At 42.7% G+C, this 18,903-nt stretch overlaps 1 protein-coding gene across 4 annotated transcripts in view; it reads right to left on the bottom strand.

Annotated features, from left to right (window-relative positions):
- FNDC3A (fibronectin type III domain containing 3A) overlaps positions 1-18,903 on the bottom strand; it is a 251,256-nt gene that overhangs the window by 44,855 nt on the left and 187,498 nt on the right. For all 4 annotated transcript variants that reach the window (XM_044285431.1, XM_044285432.1, XM_044285434.1 and 1 more), the window contains 2 exons: positions 17,835-17,992; positions 15,273-15,332 (listed from right to left, as the gene is read on the bottom strand). In XM_044285431.1, the coding sequence (XP_044141366.1) occupies positions 15,273-15,332; positions 17,835-17,992 (218 nt within the window). The remainder of the gene's footprint in view (positions 1-15,272; positions 15,333-17,834; positions 17,993-18,903) is intronic.

Here is an 18,903-nt window from a genome sequence, read left to right on the forward strand (position 1 = left end):
TGATGGCTGATTTAAGGATGGAGGGGAGAAGGGGGTCTAGAGGCCATGACTTTGGGGTTAGATCTGAGGTCTGATTGATTGAGAAGGAAGGTGGGTGTTATATAGGGGGCATGACTTTGGGGTCTGATTTAAAAGATGGTAGGGAAGGGGAGTATAGGGGCCATGACTTTGGGGTCTGATCTGAGGTCTGATTGATGAAGGGGGTGTTTTAGGAGTCATGAATTTGGTCTCTGATCTGAGGTCTGCCTAAGTTAAGGCGGGATGGGGGGGGGGGGGGGGGGGAGGGGGACAGTTCAAAGCTTGAACTGGGGCCCATAAGAGTCTAGTTGCTCCGCTGGTATTGCAGATAAATACGGTTTAGTATTTCTTTTTACAAGCACACAGCACATTAATGAAATGAAATTACTGTATACTTGTATTAACAACGATCACCATTTTTAAAATTAATTTCACGTGTAAAATCAGCGTCTTTCTTCTTTATCAAGTCAAGAGCAGATCAGATTCACAGCGGCGCAGTAAAAGGGGTTATGTTAGGATAACATCTTCATGTGTTAGAAAACTGAGTAATATTCTAGAGTAGCAATAGTCACAATAACTGTGGGCCCTGAAGTGCCAGGAGTAGGTGGAATTAGTCATTGCCTGTGGGATGCAGGAGGAATGGAGATACAAACACAAACAGGCACAGCAAAGAGCACACAAGTGGATTACATTGGTTACTAAGTGATTTGTAAGGATGTTGTATTCCATCTCAAAGAACTGAAATGTCTTGTATGTCAAGTAGGGATGAGCGAATCGACTTCGGATGAAACATCCGAAGCTTCGTTTGAATTCCATGTGGTACATTGGAACCGAACTCGAGTTTGGGAAATTATTTTTTACAATAGAAAATGACTTCTAAAGTTATTATGCGAAGTCTTGCGAGACTTCGCAAAGTAATAACTTCGGCTCATAGGAGCCAATACATTCTAATACTGTACGGAGCGCCCACTCCGTACAGCATTCAAACAAAGTATTATGTGAATCGACTTCGAAATGTATCAAAATGGCTCAATTTGGGCAAATTCTTGCTTTTTATCCTTTAATAGTGCTACAGAGATGGATGCAGCTATAACAGGACAACTTTGAATATTAGATATGGAATACATGATTAGTAACATTATCTACACTGTTAAAGGAAATTAAGTACAGCATTTAAAGGGAAAATCAAATTTCATCTTATGTGTCAGACCTAACACACTTTCCGGCACTACTGAAGTCTCCGACACAACCTTCTATACAGGTTGTTCACATTTATGGCACAGCAGGGACATGAGCCCACCAGACCACCCAGATTAGTGATCAGGTAGAGGGCCGATGAAAGGCTCTTCCTGATCACAGAGCCCGCTGTTTGGCCCTAAAATCACAATCGGGTGCCCTCCTGCATTTCCCATCTTGCACTGACACTGCAGGACATGGAAAATGTTCTGCTTTCTGTAAAAAGCTGTAGAGACATCGCTAGAGCTCGGGTGGTTGACTAAACAAATGGTTTGCAAAACTGACCTCCTCACTACTCTAGATCACTATGGTTGCTGCCATTAACCCTTTTACTTTCCCATGCCACCAGAGCTGCTGACAATAACCCTTACACAATCCTAGATGCTGCCAATAACTTCTTTAATCCAACACACTACCAATGATGCTAGTGTTAAACTCCTCATTATCGTAAACTATCAGGAATAGTGCATTTGGCTCTTTAACACAGCAGATCAGCGTTAACTTGAATTCTCAAGTACTCCTAGGGTACCACCACCTCGAGCAGTTGGGCAGCGGTCATGACGCAGTCACCCCGATTTTGGGTACTGCGCAGCTTTACGGGTCACAGCAGGTCTATTTAAACTAATGAAGACAGCACTGTTTAGTCGGTCTGCATTGTTAACAGCTATACGGTTCTTTATTTTATTTTGAATTCACCATTTTCTGATACAAAATTGGCCTTTCTGCACGGCTGGGAGGAGGATTTGGGAGAGACTCTCACATTGGAGCAGTGGCATGAATGCTGTACGGCAACCAGTAAGGGGAGCGGGCAGGTAACCTTAATGGAGACTTCTTTAAAGATACTTCACAGAGTTTATATGGTGCCTTCTAGATTAGACCTTATTTATCCAATAGTTTCTCCTTTATGTTTTAGAAACCGGTAACACCCTTCATGTTTGGTGGACTTGTCCCATAGTGAGAAGGTTCTGGGACAACATCAAAAGAGGACTATTTTTACTTATAAAATTTCAAGATAAACTCAGAAAAGTCGACAGCCATGAATGTGTCTTGTCCTTCAAATATGATTTGTAAGGCTAAAAATCTATCCAACTTCCAGTGGACACACCACTACATTAAATACCTAGGCTTGCAGCTGTCACCGGATCCTGAAGGTTGGTTTTCCCTAAACTATGCCCCTCTGGTGAGGCAGAAAGAGAATATAATAGGTCCGTGGAAGATTCTATATATCTCATGGTTAGGCAGGGTAAACTTATTGAAAATGATGATAATACCGAAAATATTGTATGTATTGCAGACTCTTCCTATTTTTCTTCCAAACTACTTCTTTGCACAAATTCGGAAAATCTTTATGAAATACATTTGGGCTCTATCCACTCTAAATAAACCCAAACACCTAGGTGGTATAAGCTTCCCGGACATAGCAAACCTGTACAAAGCAGTACAATTAACTAGAATACTAGATTGGTACAAATCCCCTTCATCTAAATTGTATGTTCGAATTGAACAGGAAATAGTAGGGTATTCACTCAAACAGGCACATATATAGTGCCTTGCAAAAGTATTCACCCCCCTTGACTTTTTTCGTATTTTGGTCCCTTACAACCTGGAATTAACATGGATTGTTTGAGGATTTGCATCATTTAATTTACAGAACATGCCCACAACTTAGAAGATTTTTTATTTATTTATTGTGACGCAAACAACAAATAGGACAAAATAACAGAAAAACTCAATGTGCATAACTATTCACCTCCCTAAAGTTAATACTTTGTAGAGCCACCTTTTGCGGCAATTACAGCTCCAAGTCGCTTTGGATAAGTCTCTATGAGCTTGCTACATCTTACCACTGGGAGTTTTGCCCATTCCTCCTTGCAAAACTGCTCCTGCTCCAAGTTGGATGGTTTGCACTTGTGAACAGCAATCTAAGTCTGACCAAAGATTTTCTATTGGATTGAGATCTGACTAGGCCATTCCAACACATTTACACATTTCCCCTAAAACCACTCAAGTGTTGCTTTAGCAGTGTGTATGGGGTCATTGTCCTGATGGAAGGTGAACCTCCATCCTAGCCTCAGATCACACACAGAAGGGTACAGGTTTTGCGCAAGAATATCCCTGTATTTAGCACCGTCCATCTTTCCCTCAACTCTGAACAGTTTCCCAGTCCCCACAGCACGATGCTGCCACCACCATGTCTCACTGTGGGGATGGTGTTCTTTGGGTGATGTGATGTGTTGGGTTTGCGCCAGACAGAGTTTTCTTTGATGGCTGAAAAGTAAAATTTTAGTCCCATCAGACCAGAGCCCCTTCCTCCATACATTTTAGGAGTCTCCCACATGCATTTTCACAAACTCACAACGTGCCTTTTTGTTTTAGCAGAAAGTAATGGCTTTCTTCTGGCCGCTCTGCAATAAAGCCCAACTCTATGGAGCGTACGGCTTATTGTCGTCCTATGTACAGATACTCCAGTCTCTGCTGTGGAACTCTGCAGGTCTTTCAGGGTTACCTTAGGTCTCTGTGCGGCCTCTCGGATTAATGCCCTTCTTGCCCGGTCCGTGAGTTTTGGTGGGCGGCCGTCTTCTGGCAGGTTTGCTGTTGTGCCATGTTCTTTCTATTTAGTTATGATAGATTTGATGGTGCTCCTGGGGATCATCAAAGATTTTGATATTTTTTTATACCCTAACCCCGACTTGTACTTCTCAACAACATTGTCCCTTACTTGTTTGGAGAGTTCCTTGGTCTTCATGGCAGTGTTTGGTTAGTGGTGTTTGGTTAGTGGTGGACATAATGTCACTAATTGTGACTTCTGAAGGTAATTGGTTGGGGGCGTGGCCTGTCTGGACATGTGAGCGGCTGTGTGGTGAAGAGCTCCTGGCACAGAATCCTGTAAAACCTCCTGCAAACTGCTAAAAAGTGAGTGTGACTCACCAAAATTGCAGACAGCGCTATTCCCCTTGTACCTGGCTAAAAAATAAATAAATTAAAAAAAAATAATCGCTGCAAAATGAAACGACAAAAGGCAAAGGAGATGGAAGGTAAAGACTGTAGCGGCGCCGACCTGAGCTCACAAAATGGCGCCGGCCAGCCTGTGAAGAAAGCGGACGTGGCGGCACGCCTCGAGAGATTAGCCCATACCAGAGTGTCCTCTGCATATGAACTGGAGCTGGAAACCTCCGCATTGTCCACCACCCAGAACACTGAAGAGCCGTCTGTGCTTGAAGTACAAATTCAAGAGGTTGGTGCAATATCAGATTGGGTGGTTGCTGCTGATACAGAACCTACTATTAAAGATGTGTTTGCAGCGTTAGCGCAAAGTAATAAAGCGCTTGTCTCACTCAGCACTAATATGGGTAGCCTAAAAGAAGATATTGGGCTTATCAGACAAGATATGAAACAAGTGAGGGAAACAATTGGAGTAATTGAGGGCCGTGTAAGTGACTTGGAGGATCAAGTACCGCCAATGAAGCGAGACCTTCAACGCGTGATTCATAATGTCACGCTGCTTATATCCAAGACAGATGACATGGAAAACAGGCTGAGATGTAGTAATGTCCGTATGATTGGCGTGCCTGAGCGAGCAGAGGGATCGGACGCAGTTACATTTGTGGAAAAGTGGATAGCAGAGAAATTTGGCAAAGAAAAGCCATCTCCGTTTTTTGCTGTTGAGCGTGCACACCGTGTACCGTTTCGCCATCCACCACCGGGGGCGCCACCGAGACCACTATTGCTTAAAGTTCTGCACTTCAGGGATCGAGATGCCATTCTGAGAGGGGCAAGAGACTGTGCGGATCTTACTATAAACGGCAGCTGGATCTCTTTATTCCCGGACTTTTCTGCTGAAGAGACATGCTCGTTTCCTGGACATTAAGAAAAGGCTGCAGATTTTACAGCTTCCTTACTCGATGTTGTACCCGGCAAAATTGCGGGTGGTTGCAAAAGAGAAGACTCATATGTTTGATAATCCTGAAGATGCATGCCAGTGTCTGGATACGCATGAAGAAGATTTGCGTGGAAATACCTGAGTTGACCATGTGCCTTCAGTAATGTTTAATAATTGCCTCAGTTTTCTTGCAGGAATGGATGCGGTTTATATTGTTAGAACTCCTATGTTGCTTTATAGTTCAAATATTCTTGCAGCAAGACAGAATGTGAAAATAATGAGAGGAGGGATAGTGCAGTTGTTCAGAAATAACCCAGTGTGACTGGGAGTCAAATACATGTCTGTTATAATGTCTATATGCCTGTAATAGCAGTGAGTGGGAGATGTGTAAAGAAATATGCTTTGCCAGAGTTCAAAGCCAAGTATTCTTACTGTAATAGTTGATCTATTGACTGTTTTGACTAGTTGATGTAACAGAGATCAGGTATTTTTAATACCAGAGTTCTTCTTTTGATAGGAGAAATGTTTTTTTGTTTTATTGTTCTATGTTGGGGGGTGGGTGGGTTTTTGGGAACACTTGAGGCAGGTGATGGACGGTATAGAAGGTCTAGAGTTATGGTTGTAAGAACTTGCAATAACAGTCGAATACGATTCTGGAATTGGTCTGATGATGGGGACCCTTAAAGTTATAGCCTGGAATATCCGGGGGATGGGCCAGACTGCTAAGCGTAATGCGATCTTTCATGCTATGCAAGCCCATCAGCCGGCAATTCTCTGCTTGTCTGAAACTCATCTTACTACTGATAAAACGTATCTTGTACACAGAGCATGGATGGCGCATGAATTCCACTCTACGTACTCCACCCAATCGAGGGGAGTCTGCGTTCTTGTACATAGGAGTCTTCCCTTTACTTCTAATGAAGCATACATTGATGCTGAGGGGCGATTCGTATGTGTAGACTGTACTATATTTCAGTTCCGAATGATATTGATCACCCTATATATTCCCCTTCCATATTCCAGTGAGCTCTTAAAAAAAAAAGTGTTAAAATTTACTGCTAAATCTCCGGGCGTTCCTATTCTATTTGTAGGTGATTTCAACATGTATCTTGATAAATCCCTTGGTAAATTCAACCCGGGAGGAGGTACGCTGGGACCGTCCCCTACTTCACTGAGTAGATTACTTATGGAAATTGACTTATGTGATATCTGGAGGACAAAACATCAATAGTCGTGTTACTCATTGTCACTCATCCTCACATAACTCGCTGTCCAGAATTGATTTAATGTTAGGATCTCCTGTGTTATTGGATAAGGTGCGGGAAGCTTCTTATCTTCCTAGGAGCATTTCTGATCACTCGCCAACGTTGGTAGTGCTGGAGTTGGGAAATGCAAGACAAGGCCCTAGAACTATGTGGCGCATGAATCCATTTTGGCTCCAGTTAGTAGACACAGGTGACAAAATAACTAGATGCTTAAAAGAGTTTCTTGACATTAATGTTGGCTCGGCCAATTTATCAGTTGTATGGGAAGCTTTAAAAGCATATGTTAGAGGGGCATACATCAAGGACATAAGTATACATAAATCTAAAAATAGGGCCCTTTCAACCGAGATCTCCAACAGGGTTTTGGAGACTGAAGTTCAGTATAGAGCTAATCCAACATTAGAAAATGCTAATAATTGGACTGAGGCTCAGGACTTGCTAAAAGAACATCTGATTGATAGGGCAGGGGCTAAATGCTTTTTAAGAGCACAGAGGTACTTTATGGAAGGAGAGAGCGCTGGTCACCTTTAGGCTACCATTGTAAAAGCCCAATCAGGTCCCTCCTGTATAACCGCTATTAAAGATAGGAATGGTATCTTGACTACTAGAGATGAACATATCATTGAAGTGTTTCATGCACATTTTAAGAAAGTTTACAGGTCCAGACTGGCGGTCACCTCGACCTACCCTCTCTGTGGAACAAAGGGAGCTATTAGATAGAGATATTCAATTGGAAGAACTAGAATTGGCTTTGAGTTAGTTTCCAAATGAAAAGGCACTGGGGGGTGGGGGGGGGGGGATGGTCTTCCTGGGGAGTTTTATAAGAAACATCAGGAACTATTGCTTCCGCACCTTTTAAATGTATATAAAGGACTCATATCGTGCAGGTACTTTACCAGGCTCGATATGAGAAAAGCAATAGTGGTTGTGATCCCGAAACCGGGTAAAGATCCTTTCACTACTGACTGCGGATATCAAAGTATTGGCTAAAGTCTTGGCCAATAGGTTGCTAGGAGTTATTTCCACTATTGTTCATGAGGATCAATGTGGTTTTATGCCAGACAGATCCACATCCCTCAATCTTCGACGCCTATTCCTTAATCTCCAGTTGGGGGGAATTGTGGAGCTGTGATCTCACGGGATGCTGCCAAGGCTTTTGACAGCGTCGAGTGGGAATACCTTTGGGCTGTGTTGACGAAGTGGGATTTGGTCCTAGTTTCATTAAGTGGGTTAAATTACTGTATGATCAGCCAAGTGCTAGACTTAGAATTAACGGTGGAGTATCCCAGGTACTGAAATTGGAGAGGGGTACGAGACAAGGCTGTCCTCTATCCCCTCTGCTTTTCGCACTAGCAATAGAACCGCTGGCATATCTGATGAGATCCACTCCACTGATAGAAGATTTTAGGAGAGGGAAAATGGAGGAACGAGTGTCACTCTATGCGGATGACATGTTGCTTTATGTAGGAAATTTAACCTCTTCAATTGACCCCATAATATCATTGGTATTGAATTTTGGTAACCAGTCTGGTTTACTTATTAATTGGGATAAATCTGTGATTCTCCCACTATCCCCCCTTCCGCAATCTCTCTCCCTTGCTCATACTAATCTTAAAGTGGTGTCGTCTTTTAGGTATCTGGGAGTAGAAGTTTCAATAAATCCTCATAGGTATATTCCTGACAATATATTACCAATACTGGATAAATTTAAGCTTAAGGTGATATCCTGGCATAAACTTCCCTTATCCCTGATTGGCAGGGGTAACTTGTTAAAAATGGTGTTGATGCCACAACTTTTATATTTACTCCATAATGCACCTGTTTGGATTCCCATGCATTACTTTCACAAAGTCCAAAAAATCTTCTGATTTGTATTATGGAAGAAAGATAAAGGCAGGATCAAATATACAACTTTACAGAGGGGTAAGGAGTTGGGCGGCCTAGCCTAGCCTTGCCTAACCCACTTTTGTATTTTTTAGCCGACCAAACACAGCATTTTAAAAACTGGAAAGCGGTTGGAGGAAGTGGAAGGAGTGGTAGGTTCATAGAGTGGGTTTCCGGATGCTCTCCACCTGTTACGCTTTTGGAAAGCGAGGTACCTGCAGAATTGAGATCATCCACGATAGTTGGGCTTATGAGGAAGGTATGGGGAAAAATAAAAGAAGTCTTAGGCCTCTTTCACACGGGCGTCAGTTTTTTTGCCCGGATAAGAGCCGGGTGCGTTGCGGGAAAATGCACGATTTTTCTGCGCGAGTGCAAAACATTGTCATGCGTTGCACTCGCGTGAGAAAAATCGTGCATGTTTGGTACCCAAACCCGAACTTCTTCACAGAAGTTCGGGCTTGGGATTGATGTTCTGAAGATTGTATTATTTTCCCTTATAACATGGTTATAAGGGAAAATAATAGCATTCTGAATACAGAATGCAGAGTATAATAGTACTGGAGGGGTTAAAAAAAATAAAAATTTAACTCACCTTAGTCCACTTGATCGCGAAGACGGCATCACCTTGTGTCTCCTCTGCGCTGAACAGGACCTGGGGTGAGCTGCGGCATTAAATACCGGTTAAGGACCTTTGATGACGTCGCTCCGGTCATCACATGGTACGTCACATGATCTTTTACCATGGTGATTCACCATGGTAAAAGACTATGTGATGACCGGAGTGACATCATCAAAGGTCCTTAACCGGTATTTAATACAGCAGCTCACCCCAGGTCCTGTTCAGCGCAGAGGAGACACAAGTGGACTAAGGTGAGTTAAAAAATTTTTTTTTTTTTTTTAACCCCTCTAGCGCTGTTTTACTATGCATTCTGTATTCATGCTGCGATTTTCACTCAACGCACAAGTGATGCGTGAAAATCACCGCTCATGTGCACAGCCCCATAGAAATGAATGGGTCAGGATTCAGTGAGGGTGCAATACGTTCACCGCACGCATCGCACCCGCACGGAAAACTCGCCCGTGTGAAAGGGGCCTTAGGAATCGCAGGCCTACTAGATATCTCACCTATATGGCGTAATAAGACCTTGTCAGAGCTGTCTCATGGAAGGATTCTCCCAATAGGAAAAAAAATGGCCTTTGGAATATTAGTCAATTATACCCAGGGTACTTTGAAAAAATTTCAACAATTGTGCTCGGAATTTGGTCTACCCTCCGTACACTTTTATAAATATCTGCAACTAAGGCATGCTCTTGAGTCACAGTCTAAAACTATGTCATTGCAGTTTACCTAATACTTGGTAAGATAATAGAGGTGGGGTCAGTGAAAGGAGCTATTTCAACTATATATCTTGAGCTCCTAGAGGAGTATCTGAAAAAGTTTCCACTGAAGGTAAAGCTGCAATGGGAAAAGGAGGTGGGGGCAATAACGGATACCCAATGGGAGGAAACATTAGCTTTGATCCCTAAGCTATCCCTTAGTGAGGCGGCTAGATTATCACAATTGTACATGGTACATAGAACGTATAAATCCCCAGCGTTTTTATTTAAAATTGGATATAGAAGTGATTCTACATGCCAGAAATGTCAGGAGGAAGAGGCTGGGTTATTCCATATGTTATGGAACTGCAGTGCCCTGAAACGGTACTGGAGTGGGGTAATAAGGTTAATTAACAAAGTATATAGCGGACAAAATGTGCCTGACCCTAGAATGTGTCTGCTTGGTATTTTTGAATCTGATAACTTACAAGAATATATTATCACTGGAATTATTAGAATACTATATCAAGCACGCAAAACGCTGGCTGCTAAATGGATACAGCCTCTTCTTCCTACTGATGCTGAATTCACTGCAAGATTAAACATTGTAATAAGGATGGAGAGAGGGGTGTACATTAAAGAGGACCTTTCACCGATTATTACACTGTGAACTAAGTATACAGACATGGAGAGCGGCGCCTGGGGATCTCACTGCACTTACTATTATCCCTGGGCGCCGCTCCGTTCTCCCGCTATGCCCTCCGGTATCTCCGCTCACTAAGTTATAGTAGGCGGAGATTTCAGTCACTAAGTCATGGTAGGTGGAGTCTGCCCTTGTTCTGCTCTATTGGTTATTTTCTCTCAGGCTGTGAGCTCTGCAATGCGATTGGCCAGCGCTACAGAAGAACAAGGGCAGACTCCGCCTACCATAACTTTGTGACCGGAGATACCGGAGGGCATAGCAGGAGAACGGAGTGGCACCCGGGAATAATAGTAAGTGCAGTGAGATCCCCAGGCGCCGCTCTACATGTCTGTATACTTAGTTCACAGTGTCAGGATCGGTGGAAGGTCCTCTTTAAGAGTAATTGCCTGTTGAAATTTGAAAATATCTGGGGACCCTGGATGGATAGATCAGGGGTGTGTAGTCCATGGTTGGCCCTAGCTAGAGAGTTGAGTATTCATATGAGGTGATGAGAAACATGCATGTTAAGAGATATAAGTGAATCCTGGGGCTTGCTGTAGATCAGATTTACTTTTGTTATTCAGATCAGTATGAAACCTCTCGACTGTTGATGCCTTAATGTGATCAGACAATAGTTTATGATACTCTGAGTCTTTCTCAAGTGGGGGGTGGGGGTAATGTTATGGGTTTATGTGTATTAAACTTTTATATTGATATGATAAGGGTATGTCCTGACATTGTAAGATGACCTATAATCCTGATTGTATGTAAAATCCTGATTTGCATTTTGCATGGACATGATACTTAAATTGAAAAATAAAAACTATCTGATTTAAAAAAGAAGGTAATTGGTTGCACCAGAGCTTTTTATGGGCTTCCTAACAAAGGGGGTGAATACATACGCACAGGCCAATTTTCTGTTTTCCATTTCTAAACAATAGTTTTATTTTTATATTTTCCTCATTTCACTTCACCAACTTAGACTATTGTGTTCTGATCCATCACATAAAATTCAGATTAACAAAACATTGAACTTAAAGGGAACCTGTCACCTCCCAAAACCCTCCCAAGCCGCCAGCAGCGTGTTTCTGATGATGCCTTTCTTCCTGAAGGCAGATGCAGCAAAAGTACTGAAAACGTTCTTTTATCCCCTGCCGGCGCGCTTCTCCACACAGGCTTTACGTCAAGGGGGCAGCGGCCTCCTTGCTTCAAGTCACAGTAACCACGCCCCCTTCTCTGTGACTGACAGCGCTTATACAGAGAGATCGGCAAAGCCAGCCAAACTGCCGGCTGTCAGTCACAGGGAAGGGGGCGTGGTTACCGTGACTTGAGACAAGGAGGCCGCTGTGTGGAGAAGCGCGCTGGGCAGGGGATAAAACAATGTTTTCTGAGCTTTTGCTGCATCTGCCTTCAGGAAGAAAGGAATCATCAGAAACACGCTGCTGGCGGCTTGGGAGGTGACAGGTTCCCTTTAAGGCTGTAATGTACCAAAATACGAAAAACGTCAAGGGGGGTGAATACTTTTGCAAGGCACTGTATGTGTAAGTCAGGGGACGCGGCCACCCTACGGAACCCCTATTCTAACAAAGGCCCCACTCTCAATATGGACAGGTTCACAACTCCCATCTAACCTTTGGAAACATCCCTCTCCGCTTCTCAGTCTGGGGGATCTTCTGGGCCTAAAGAGCCCTTTCTTAACCACTAGGACTGGCAACCAGAAGATACTGAATAGATACAAAGTGGGGGATATGATGGTGGAAGGTGCTTTTCCGGAATTAGCTGTTTAACAATCCAAAATCCCACAGACTAGGATAGATCCGCTGACATATTCCCAACATTTATTCAACTTCAAAAATATATAAATCGACAGAAGATATGGCACACATGTTAGTAAGTGAAGATTAGCTGCACAAATAGCTACCATACCGAAACGGACTTCTAAAATATGCAGAATGCTAACAAATCACCCAGATGGTCAGATGCCCGCATATATTGCTGCATGGGAAAGGGAACTAAACACCAAATTTACTAAAGAAGATACCTTAAGCATATACAAAAACTCATGCGGTCCATCTGGATGTATCACTATGCAAGAGACTTCATACAAAGTAGTTAGCAGATGGTACAAAACTCCAGAGGTTTTACATGCTTTGAACCCCCTTCTGCCTGCGTCATGTTGGCGATGCCAGGGGGATTCAGAAACATATCTGCATATATGGTGGGAATGTAGCTTGATAAAACCATTTTGGGTCAAAGTGTAAATGGTAATAGACAAAGTGTGTCCGGGATCTCCTACCTTGAGACCTCAGCTAATATTTCTAAACCTGTTGTCTGACTCCACATCTACCTTCAATGACATTCTCTGGAAACAGATGGTCCTAGTTGCCAAAAGCATGATCCCACCATACTGGAAACAAACACAGACACCGTCCTTGGCTCATTGGCTGCGGAAAGTGAGTCCGGTAGCCAGGCTGGAGGAATTGGGATCACACTCCGGAACTGCCGCGGTCAGATATTACAGGATCTCGGAATAGTGGTTGAACTTTGCTAGAAGTCATGATAGACATCAATTTCTGTTGGAATAAAATTGGAGAACTTTCCACACACTAGGAGTTTGGGGAAAAGACTCCCCTCGCGCATCCCTACACCTTTACATAGGTGTTCAAGTTTATTATATAAAAAGCACCGTTTTGTGCATTTGTACTTCTTTATCCTGTGATAGTTAATTGAATCTGATATCTACTTTCTATACCTTGAGATTCGCACAATATAACTCATGCGTCCTTTATTTTCTCTGTATGTAACAGTTTAATAACTATGCCTTTGTTAAAGGGAACCTGTCACCGGGATTTTGTGTGTAGAGCTGAGGACATGGGCTGCTAGATGGCCGCTAGCACATGCACAATACACAGTCCCCATAGCTCTGTGTGCTTTTATTGTGTAAAAAAAAGATTTGATACATATGCAAATTAACATAAGAGTCATATCTTACTTGTGTGACCAGAGAAGAGTCATATTTTCAAGCCCTGACTCATCTCAGTTAATTTGCATCAAATCGGTTTTTATACAGAATAAAAGCACACAGAGCTATGGGGACTGGATATTGCAGATGTGCTAGCGGCCATCTAGCAAACCATGTCCTCAGCTCTATACCCCAAATCCCGGTGACAGGTTCCCTTTAACATAAGAAAAATAAAGAATTATTAAAAAAAAAGAAATAAAAAAAGGACTATTTGAAGTGTTTAGGATCTCCCCTTGTTGGCACCTGTAAATCTGCTAGGCCCTATGAAAAACGTTGTCAGAAAGCTTGTAGAACCTGTATTGTTAGAAAACCCTATGTAATGACAACAATTTCAAACTCTTGTGCGAGCACGCACACTCTGCAAAGAGTAGAATTCTATATACATTCAATAATCAAGGAAATCTAGTTCATACAATAATAATTACTATTGGGCATAAGACATCGTCATTGCAAAACTGAATCTGGTTCACAGCCGCCTCTCCTGCGGTACAATTCTTTAACTGTACACTAGCGCCATCTACGGTGTGATGACCAGAATGCATAAACGTAAAAGTATGCAAAATCCTATACCAAACAAATAAGGCAAGTTTTTTTTTAAAATAAATGCATCCCTGTGTTAAATGTCTAACAGCAGAAAAGTACATATGTTTAAGATCCATCAGAGCTGTGACCTATATGTTACCTCAAAAATCCTGACCCAGTGTTAAAACATGGCTAAACTGCCCTTCTGCAAAATCAACCATTTCAAGAAGGGCTGGTCTGCCCCATCCAGGGATGATGGGAGGGATGCCATATACCAACCCCAGTATGATATAACCTGGCTGTCAACTCTATCATTATTATGTACTGCATAAAATACTGCTAGAATAGAACATGTCCTATTCTTGTCATTTTGCAGACAAGGACAGGCATTGTTACAATGGATCCTTTTTTTTTTGCGGATCCGTGTTTTGCTGAGTTGCAAAATACATAGTCGTGTAAGTGAACCCTTAATCAATGTCAGGGGCCAGATCTCCTTTCTTTATGGTACCAATAAAGCCTGTTATGCAAGTTGTGGGGATGGCACACTGTGATAGGGCATTCTTAATTGACATCATTTATTATTATTGGGGTATTTGTGATCTGTTTCATATGTTACCTGAACTGATTAAAGTGACTGTCTCATAAAGAAACCCCCTGTCTATTTCTTATTAGGGTATATGGACCCTCCTCTGTTAGCCACCCCTCACACTGGCGGACCGACTCGCTCATGAACTACGTGATGGTCAAGGCAATGTATAGTAAATGAATAAGGGAATCGCTGAGAGTTTCTGAAGCAGGGCCTGTGATGACCGGCTGATGGCCAGCGTGGCTTTAAATAGGCATTGTCTTGACGAGAAAAGCCATTTCCTATCAGCTTCAGTCAAGGTCTTTTGCCAAAATTATTTAGAAAATTTTTTTTAAATCGTTTTATAATTTACTAATCTGACCAAGAAATCTGCTATTTTTTCCAACTAAGGGAGCGTTCACATCACTGTCATTTTTCCGTTCTTCTGCTCTGTAAGAACAGAAAAATAAGAAAAAACAAAACAAAAAAAAAACGGTTGCTGGGCATCAGTTATACATATTTGGCATCTGTTTGTGCCATTTGCGTCTGAGATCCGTTTCTTTAGATGGAAAAAAAGTGCTGCATAACGGATGCCAAATGTGCATAACTGATGCTCAGGATACTTTTTTTTTTACAGGTTCTGTTTTTTTCGGTTTTTTCAAAAATTTTCTGTTTTTCTGATGGATCAGAAGAATGGAAAAATAATGGTGATGTTAACTGTCCCGAACCAAAATATTCCCATTCTAAAGCGCTGCTATGTCTTTTAGCTAGGGCTGCTGAACTCCTCTCTTTATACCTGGAGTCATCGTAAATCATGGCACAGACAATATCATTTCCACGGGCAGATTTCATACATCATCAAATAGAAAGGTGTCACTGACCTGGCGTGATAATCTGTTGCAGGTCGCAAATCATCCACAGTAACACTGGTTTTCTCTCCACTGAAAAGATAATGAAATGTTAGGTGAGCCAGCTGTTCAGTCACTTAGTGTGTGAAATAACGGACATGTATGTACACTGTGCTCCCGTGGAGCGAAAACAACAGTTGAGGAAATATTACAGGCCCACCGCACCACTTTCAAAACCAGCAACCAAACATTCATACTGGCCAATAGTCTGTAGTCCACAAACTATCTTACCTTAGGGGCCGTGATGGCTAACCTCAGGCACTCCAGCTGTGGGAAACTACAACTCCCAGCATGCTCCATTCATTTCTGTGGAGTTCTGAGAACAGCAAAGAAAGTGTGCATCTTGGGAGTTGTAGGGTATGTGCACACTGTGCGTAATAAGCACTGATTTTGGTGCAGAAAATCCACAGCGTAAGGGTCCATTCACATGTCTGTAGAATTTGCGGAACGGTTGCAGACCCATTCATTCTCTATGGGGCAGGAATGGATGTGGACAGCACACAGTGTGCTGTCCACATCCGCATTTCCGGAGCGAGCCCCTGATCTTCCGGTCCGCGGCTCCGGAAAAAATAGAACATGTCCTATTCTTGTCCGCAAATCATGTTCCGCGGCTCTATTCAAGTCAATGGGTCCGCCAGAAAAACGGAACACATACTGAATGTACTCCGTATGTCTTCCGTATCCGTTCCATTTTTGCGGAGCCATCTATTCAAAATGTTATGCCCAGCCCAATTTTTTCTATGTAATTACTGTATACTGTATATGCCATATGGAAAAACAGAACGGAAAGACTGAATGGAACCGGAAACACTACTGAAACAAAAAATGGAAAAACTGATCCGTTAAAAATGGTCTGCAAAACACTGAAAAAGCCATATGGTCGTGTGAACAAGCCCTTAGGCTACATGCACACGACTATGTGTTTTGCGGTCTGCAAATTGCTGATCTGCAAAAAATAAATAAAAAAAAGGATGCCATTTTTTTTGGGGGGGGGGGATCCTGTGTAAAAATGCCTAAAACGGACAAGAATAGGACATGTTCTATTTTTTTTTTGCGGGGCTACGGAACGGACAACGCATCCTATTCGTGTAAACAGTGTGGAGATTTGGAAATCCCCAGCATGTCAATTGCTTGTGCCCATTTCACCCATTGCAATGCAGAGCCGGAGATCTGGGGCAAATCCGTGTCAAATTCCACAAGAAACAAATGCAGATTTGGTGCAGAAACGCAGAGGGAAACGCATGAAAGTCAGTGCGAATAATTTACATAAATTACACTGCGGTGTACATATATCCTCAAAGGGGGTCTGTTCACCAGGAAAGTCACCAGAAAAGTGGGCACAACGTGTGGTAGGGCTACTCCAGCTGAATATAAAGATGGCGGAAGGGGCATGGTCAACACCCGAGACAAATTTATCTTCATTTACACTCTCGCCCTTCTCAGATCTATAACTTTTTACATTTTACGTTCACATAGCCATATGAGGGCATTTTTTCTGCGGGACAAGTTGCACTTTCTAATATCTGCATTTAATATTGCACATTGTGTAGTGGGAAGCTGGCAAAAAAATCCAAATTGGGTGGAACTGGAAGAAAAAAAAAAAAAAAAAGATTCCTCCACAGTTTTATGGGTTTCATATTAATGGCGTTCCCTTTGTGGTAAAACTGTTACCTTTATTCTCTGGATCAGAGTGTTGACCAGAATTGCCATTTCACGTAGAATGAATAATTTACTAATACGATATATCAGAGTAGCGACAGGTCCTCTTTAAAGGGATTCTGTCACCTTGTTTTAACCTATAGAGCTGCGGACATGCACGGCTAGATCGCCGCTAGCATGTCCGCAATATACCGGTCCTATAGGGCTGTGTGCTTTTATTTTGTTAAAAAAATGATTTTATAGATATGTAAATGAGCCTTGTAAGGTGCCCAAGGGGCTGTACGAACCTTCTTGGTATCCAGCCACGCCTGCCTGTGAAGGAGCCCAGCACCGCCTATGTCCTCCGAATCACCCCCTTGCTCACAGTTAGATCGCCGTAATCTCGCGATGCACGAGCTTGCACATGCGCAGTGCCGATGCAGTGTTCCTTCCCTGTGCTGGCATCAGCCTCATGGAGGCATGAAGTCTACATCTATGAGATGAACTGCGCATCACGAGATTACGGCAATCTAACTGTGAAGAAAGGAGGAGATTCGGAGGACGCAGGCGGTGCTGGGCCTTTAAAGGGGGGGGGGGGGGGGCTGGGCACCAAGAAGGTTCGTACAGCCCCTTGGGCATCTTACCAGGCTCATTTACATATCTATACAATCATTTTTTAAACACAATAAAAGGACACCGCTTTATGGGACAAGTATATTGCAGACATGCTAGCGGCGATCTAGCCGTGAATGTCCGCAGCTCTATGGGCTAAAACGAGGTGACAGAATCCCTTTAAAGAGCATAACTGCCTCTATAAAAACACATGAACAGCAAGAAACTTGCTGACTGGTTCCATTTAAGACATTTTCATAGAGTCACCGAAAAGCGCACACCTACCTGTATGCAACCTTGTACTTCCCATCCTTCCCGTTGTTTGATAATAGGATCTCATAGATGTAGACTTCAGGGGTAACGGTTCCATCATTTTCCTCACTGATCAGACTAGAAGGAGGCGACCAAGTCAGTATTACCGATCTTGCTTGAATGTCTGATACCTGGAACGACACGTAGCAGAAGGGAAGCAGCACTTTATGAGAAAGCCAGACGGGTGCCAGAACATTCATCTAGATTAGGAATTAACACTTTAAAAGCCTAAATCAGCCAGATATGAAAACTCTGCAATCCATGCAGACCTGGGATCCTCAGGTCAGCGGCTACAAGGGCTTTACTCACTGCAACCATTGGTATAAACTAGAAATCCGTTCACAGCAGCTTCCCTTCCTGCAGCGCTCCTGGCCATAGTAAAAGGGACGGTGAAGCACAGGAGAAAACGCCTCCTCAAAACACAGACAATTTGCAATGAGTAGATATATGGAGAATTTTTTTTATTTTATTTTTTTATGTACAGTAAATATGTGCCATGTGTGCACCATAATTTGCGACTTTTTAAGCTTCTCAACGCGGATTTATAATAAATTTACGCCAGAAACTGGTGTAAGTTATAGCTGAAGTCTGTGCCACGTCCTGGCTGGCGTACGCTTTAGTTTCGGGCGCATGGACTGCGAGAGATGCACCTAATTTATTAAGAGGCATCTGCCTCCTTATATACTAGAGCATAACTCACTCGGGCTCAGAGAGCTCAAGACCGGTGTATGGGAGCGCCAATCTTGATAAATGTCTCTCATTGACTGCAATGTAAAAAAGAAACAAACATTTCTGTCCGTTTTTTTATTTTAGGACAGAAAAGCATGGTATGCTACACTATTCTATTCTGCAAAAAAGTACAGAAACAGTGACAAGCCGAGTCAAAGGTATGCACTTTGGAGCTATATTTGCGCACATTAAAAATGTATGGCTCAGGTAAAACACCCAGTCAGTAAGGTGTTAATAAGGTCATTATGTTACGAATTTTTACTTTATAACGTGGACTTTTTCAAAAGAAGCGGTCTTAAAGGGAACCTGTCAC

The sequence above is a fragment of the Bufo gargarizans genome, chromosome 3 (assembly GCF_014858855.1).
Source record: "Bufo gargarizans isolate SCDJY-AF-19 chromosome 3, ASM1485885v1, whole genome shotgun sequence".
NCBI classification, from domain to species: Eukaryota; Metazoa; Chordata; class Amphibia; order Anura; family Bufonidae; genus Bufo; species Bufo gargarizans.